Source organism: Hevea brasiliensis, unplaced genomic scaffold (assembly GCF_030052815.1).
Source record: "Hevea brasiliensis isolate MT/VB/25A 57/8 unplaced genomic scaffold, ASM3005281v1 Scaf236, whole genome shotgun sequence".
Taxonomy (NCBI): Eukaryota; Viridiplantae; Streptophyta; class Magnoliopsida; order Malpighiales; family Euphorbiaceae; genus Hevea; species Hevea brasiliensis.
The window spans coordinates 48,752-55,498 of record NW_026614736.1 but is presented as its reverse complement, the minus strand read 5'-3'; the positions used below and the strand labels follow the sequence as shown (position 1 = coordinate 55,498).

The following is a 6,747-nucleotide window of genomic DNA, read 5'->3' as shown; positions in this document are numbered from 1 at the left end:
CAATTATATTAAATTTTGAATGAAAAACTAATTTTTTTGATGGAATAAAATATTAGAAAGGCAATCATCAGGCTTTAAAAGCATAAGATCGATTCGTGTATTTTAACACATTTTTAAAGCTAATTTATAAATTTTTTATAAATTATAATCATTATTTTAATTTTATAACTAAAAATTAGACTTATTTGAATTTAAATAAAAAAATGAATTAATTAGGTCTAAAGAAGAAATTAAGCTGAATTAGGCAGGCTAGTATGTGGCCATTATTTTTTTGTGAGAAATATCTATTAAATAACTAGTGTGTTGCTGTGATTTTTATAACCAGAGTGTGTGGCTATAATTTTTCTTTGTTACCAATAAATACCACTCCCCCTATCAATCAAGCAGAAGTAGGAAGAGTGAGGCGTGTGAGAAATGTCACACACTAATCTAATTCATTTTATAACTAAAAATTAATCTAATTAGAAATGTCATACATTAATCTAATTCATTTTATAACTAAAAATTAGACTTATTTGAATTTAAATAATAAAAATGGATTAATTAGGTTTAAAGAAGAAATTAAGCTGAATTAGACATGCAAGTGTGTGGCTATCATTTTTTTGTGAGAAATATCTATTAAACAACAAGTGTGTGGCTATAATTTTTCTTTGTTACCAATAAATACTACTCCCCCTATCAATCAAGCAGAGGTAGGAAGAGTGAGGTGTGTGAGAGGAAATAAGTGTATGGTGAGCTTGATTATAAAAGTTATTTTGATACTTGATAATAAAAATTCAACAGGTTTTTGCTGCTTTCACTTTCTCTAGTTCTTTTTTTCTTATTTTCTTTTTGTCATTAATTAATAGTGATTCTTTTTCTCCCCCTTCAGCTTGCTTGCTCGATTGGTTCATGAGTATGGACCAGAGGTTGACTGAGGCGGCTCAAATACAAGATATTGGTGAGAGATTGAGGCAGGCCGCTCGAGCAGGAGATATTGACGCGTTGTATGCTCTAATCCGTGAAGATGCTCGTGTTTTGGAACGTGTCGATGAGGTGCCTTTTGTTGACACTCCATTGCATATAGCTGCATCTGCAGGACATATTCAATTTGCTATGGAGATAGTGAACTTGAAGGCATCGTTTACCAGGAAGCTAAACCCAGATGGGTTTAGCCCCATGCACCTTGCTTTGCAGAATGAGGACATGGTAATGGTGATGTGGCTCATAGATGTTGATGGAAGCCTCGTCCGTGTCAAAGGAAAAGGGGGTTTCACTCCTTTGCATCATGCAGCTGAAAATGGAAACTTGTCTATTTTGAGAGAATGTTTTACAGGTTGCCCCGAATCTATAAAAGATGTTACCTTCCAAGGCGACACTGCTTTACACATTGCAGTAAAGAAACACCAAAAGGATGCTTTTGAATTTTTGTTGATGGAATGGCTTAGGAGTTCTTCATTCGAAGATGCAGATTTTTGGGAAGTAGAGCTCCTCAACTGGAAAAACAAGGAAGGTAAAACCGTTCTGCACATTGCTGCTTCGGAGGATAGATGGGAAGATCGACATCAGGTGTGCCTAGCTTCCAACCAAAATTTACTACTCACATTGGGTTTGAGTTTTCCATATATAAAAATATAAAATCTCTTTTGTATATTTTGTTACTGAATTAATTAATTAATTAATTAATTCTTCTTGACTTGCCAAAGATATTTTGGGGAAAAGGAGATTTTATTGATAGATAGAGTGAATTGAACAGAAGCTGATATAACATTACATAGGGTGCAAATATCCAACCCATGAATTAATTATGTTGTTGCATATCTTTGACTAAATAGCAATGTCTGTGTAGGTGCTAAAAATGTTGCTGGGATGTCATGCTAGAACTGATATAAAAGATCTTGCTGGTTTGACGGCTATGGAAATCCTGAAAGGCCAAGTTGGATTAACGGAAAAACAAATTTGGAATATGCAAGTAGCCGGCGCAAGATTATCGTTTCCATTAATATTATTACATATATTATATAAAAGAGTAATATCTTCATTAATATTATTATATAAAAGTGTGATATCTCCTAGACATTCAGTCCGTCAGGAAGCTCGGACATCGAGATTGAAGTCAAGGTCTTGGGTGTGGAAATTATTTCGGCGTAGGAAATGGAAATCAAGTGAGAGGCGCAATACAGAGCTGTTAGTTGACACGCTGATTTTAACAGCCATGTACCAGGCATCACTGAGTCCACCTGGTGGTCTTTGGCAGGGCACTGCAGATATTAATTTGCCTATTCGTGTCAGTAATTCTTCTACTTCTGTGGCAACTTCTCCACACTTCACGGGTACATCAGTAATGTCTCGGACCAACCTTCTTACATTTTGCATTGCATTCACTGGCTTGTTCACCCTTAACAGCTTGGCGAATAATTTCAAATCTTACGCAAGACTATAGCGAATTATCGTTTAGCATTTTTTCTGTTTATTGGTTGATGGGTTCCTACACGTTTTCAATGGTAGTCATAACACCGCCGAAGGCTGATGGCAACTCTAGCTTTAGAATCTTATTTACTTTTTATTACTATGCAATATTTTTGCTTGGAACCCTCATAGGGTTTGTTCTTTACTACTTAGCATTACCTAGTGAGCCTAGAGTAAAACGCAGAAGACCTCGTCAGACAATTCTTGGCAGGAAAGAATGGTGGTAATAGATATACAGATATTGGGACATTCTTGTATTGTCTAGTGTACTGTGAATTCAAGATATAATTTAAAATAGGCAAAATCTACATGTTCATATATTAATTGGCGATGGATCAATTCTAAATAAATTTTGTTATAGATCTCAGTTTTTTTTTTTTTTTTTGGGATAAGCAAGGTTTTATTGATAATTAGAAATAAAACATTAAAATGCACTAAGCTGAGGCCTAGATGCCAAATCCATGCCAATAGGCATATCCCTTACACCCACACCTAAAAGGCACAAACAACAAAGTGCAAGCCAAAAAGCACAACACCAAGACCACAAATTCAGCAAAACAGTCCGTGTAAGAAGTAGAACAAATGACAGAACAAACTACAAAGACAAACAACAATACCCAGAGACGAACAAAACCAATACAAAGAAAAAACAAGTAACGCTACCAACCCAAAGAAACTAAAAGAAAGCAATAAACTCAGTATCACGAATCTCTTGCCACTTGGAAGTACCTCTGTAAGATTGAGATCACTAACCAATGATTGAAAATTAGACATCCCAGTTGACGAACCAATCCCATTCTTCCTATCCGAACTTCTCAAGGTTTGGTCAACAATCAACAAAATAGGACCCGAATTGAGCCTTAATTCATCAAGAATCTCCTTTCATAAAATCTTCTGCTTATGGTAATCACATGGGGCATAGGCAAAACCCATGGATACTTCAAAATTACAAGGTACAAGAATGCCAAAGAGTAAAATACACCAACCAAAAATGCAGTGATGAGTGACCATAACAAAGTCTTTGTTCCAAACAACCAGCAAGCCACCCAAATGGTTATCTGCATTCACAATTGACCAGTACCATTTGCCTATAGCCCAAGCTCTCCGAATATTAACAAAGGATAGAAAGTTGCTTTTTATCTCTAAAGCAGCAGTAATAACAACTTTGTGCGTGAAAATTTGAGAGTTGTGACTTCTTACTTGAACCACCTAAACCTCTGCAATTCCAAGATAAGATAGAAGACATGATAAAGGATCACAGCCAAGGAAGATACCCTAGCCCTCCTGGTTGTGGCCTAGAAAACGCCTTCAAGAATGATTGCTGAAAAGAGCAAGATCACTAGAAATATTATCCTCAAAATTACCAACCAAAGCTCTTTCTTCACCTTCAAAATTTAAACCAAGTTCTCTCCCAAATTGTAACGTTAAAGCAGCTTCTATGGTAGGTGAAAGAGCCGTTTAAGAGATTTGCTTGGCTAAGTTAATTTTATTCATCTTTTCTTTTTTTTTTCACTATCTATGGAACAATGAACTTTACAAGTACAGTGGACTCTTGAGGCTTTTGGGCTGGTTTCCTTTTGGTTTTAAGTTTTCCCTCTGATGCATGCTTTGGATAAAGATCCCAAATATCGTTAATAGGCCTATTTTTTCTCCTTTATTTTCAGTTTCAACGCTCTTTTCAACTTGAAATGAGATAGAGGAACCTCCTCTTCAGTCTCTGAAATCACTTGACGGGCTTGATGCTTGGCCCATGGGAAGAGCTAGAAATGGAGTTTTGGTCCATACAATTGGATGAGTATAGATTAGAGTCTTGCCTAAGATGCTAGAAAGGTCCTGACATCACCAAGCTGGGAGGTTCTTGACGTATTTGGTAGCGCCAGCTCACTAATATTTAAAGCATTAAAGTGTTCAGCCGGTGAAGTGTATAACATCCTCAATTCAAACTTTGCACATGCTCCCTCTTTTGTTGTGCCAATCATTCTGGCATTCACTCCCCTAGCATCCTGTTCTCGAATGGGAGACAAAAGCATTGGAGAGATTGAAGGAGATAGTTGGCCTTCCTGTTACACCGCAGTCTCTTAAATATCACCATGCATAGAGCAGACATCACTAGCACCATCGTTGATACCTTCCAGGTTTGTGGTACCAAGTGTATTATGAACTCGTTCCATGCCACCACATTCCTCCACATCATCATCTTCCCCAGAGGAAGAAGCAGGAGAGGTGTTTCTCTTACGTAGCACTGAAACTGGAGGATGAAAAAGTTCAAAACATGGCTCTTCAAGGGCCAAGATGTTATGTCGAAGGCTGCCAATATCCACACTCATGAGCTTATTGATTTGTTCTCGAGAGTCTATGACCATTAATCATCTTGCAAAATCAAGTCTAGTTTTCATTTGAGTTATTCTGTCCACGGAGATAAAGTTGCCACAGAGGTTTCCAACCCATTTGAAGAAATCCCAGTTCCAAACTTTAAGTGGAACACCCTGAAGTCGAAGCCAAATTAATCATTTGGATGGCGTAAAAGAGGGATCCCACGGCTTACAATCAATAACCTATCGATCCAACCATTGCTCTACATGGATAGAAAACATTCCATAATTTCTAATGACTCAAAGGTCAAAAGAACCATGTCACCACTACGGGGGAATATTGATATGGATAAGACCCTTTCTGCCAGAAAATGTGCCTTCAAATTAGGAAGAAAGTGAATGTCTCGAAGAGCGCCAATTTGATCTATTAAGCCATTCAGTGTTTTCATTTTTAGATTTCTTTGGTGCATTAAATCGTCCTCCTAATATAAGGTGTGTATGACTGGATTCAGGCAGTGGTCAGCCAGGGCAGATGTCAAAAGCTCCCACCCTTGTATTTGGCTCTTTAGGTTGTTCAGATGAACTACTCGGATGATCGCCAGAAGTGTTTTTTTTTTTTTTTTAACCCGCTAGATTTGCTTGCTTTTAGGAAGGCCACCAGCATTGTTGTACCTAGAACTTTTTGTAGAAATAACGGACTTTTTGCTCTTAGTTCCGTTCCCCTATGAACTCCGTCTACTTGTTGAAGAGTAACTCCTCGCATACCTTGACTTAAATGCTCGAAGTTTAAAGGACCCAATCCAAAGACCATTTAAATCCATCAACAAATCTGTTAAGTGTCCCATAAAAGGCACACGATAAATCCAAATCTTCTTCGGAATGAAAACATCAATAATCGTTCCAAATTGGGAGAAAGAATCACAAAAATCCTAAGGACTCCAACATGTGGAAAATTTTCAAAATTTATTGTAACTAGGAAAGTTTCCTTTCTACCATAGGCATTGATTCTGCTTGCGATGATGATGAAGATTAGGAGTTTGACGGCGGTTTGAGGAATTTGGTTGGGATGGTGGGTGGGCACCATACTTTTTTTTTTTTTTTGAAATTTGCTTGTGATTTAACAATATATATCATCATATTGTTGACGTTCTTCTATAAATAGTATCTTAACTAATTAGCTTTCTTTGTAGATGTCAGCAGGATAATATGTATGTTAGTAAACATAATATGAATTGCCATATATCTTGGAGAAATTATATTTGAAATTACAAGTTATTTTTGCTATGGAGATTACATCGAACTAGCAAATGGAAATCGAGCGAGACGCTCAATACAGAGCTAGTAGCTGATATCATAGTTTTTAAACCTAGTCCGGCCATAGAACCGATGAAAATATAGAATTAAGAGCTTGAAATTCAATCGGGATTTAATTAGGATTTAACCGGTATACTATTAAATAAATATTATAAAATTATTAATAACAATACTTTATTATAATTAATAATTTTATTTATTTTTAAATAATTATTAAAATAAATTTGGTTAAATTTTAATATACAAATACTGTTTTAAAAAAATGTTTAAGATTTTTTATTAAACTTTTAAATAATAATATTGAATTATTTATAATAAATAAATCTTTTAAATTAAAATTTTTTATAATAATTTTATACATATCAATGAAAAACAAATATTAAATTATTAAATTATATAAGATGCTAATAATAATAATAATATAAAAAGATAATTCAAATTAACATACTAGTATAATTTATTTTTCTTTGCAAACTTGGACTTGTTTGTCCTAACAACTTCCCGAATGACCTCATATCTTATCCAAGATGGCAGCGGAGTATCATTTGCTTTTGTATTTGTTTATTGTTTAGTAGGTTCTTACTTGTTTTCATTGGTTATCATATCACTGTATAAGGATAATAAGCAAATTAGGTTCTTACTTGTTGAACTACTCGCCGAATTCATCTCCAAA

General features: G+C 35.3%; 1 protein-coding gene across 1 annotated transcript; it reads left to right on the top strand.

Annotated features, from left to right (window-relative positions):
- The first annotated feature begins 708 nt into the window (after nt 1-708).
- On the top strand, nt 709-2,815 carry LOC110660230 (ankyrin repeat-containing protein BDA1). Its single transcript, XM_058141815.1, has 3 exons — nt 709-783; nt 872-1,548; nt 1,829-2,815. The coding sequence occupies exons 1-3, from the start codon at nt 729-731 to the stop codon at nt 2,420-2,422; spliced, it is 1,326 nt and encodes a 441-aa protein (XP_057997798.1). The 5' UTR covers nt 709-728; the 3' UTR covers nt 2,423-2,815.
- The last annotated feature ends 3,932 nt before the right edge of the window (nt 2,816-6,747 follow it).

Coding starts and splice junctions, on each gene's coding strand:
- LOC110660230 (XM_058141815.1), top strand. CDS start 729: ATGGTGAGCTTGATTATAAAAGTTATTTTGATACTTGATAATAAAAAT. Junction 784..871: donor TGATAATAAAAATTCAACAG/GTTTTTGCTGCT, acceptor CTCCCCCTTCAG/CTTGCTTGCTCGATTGGTTC. Junction 1,549..1,828: donor GATGGGAAGATCGACATCAG/GTGTGCCTAGCT, acceptor ATGTCTGTGTAG/GTGCTAAAAATGTTGCTGGG.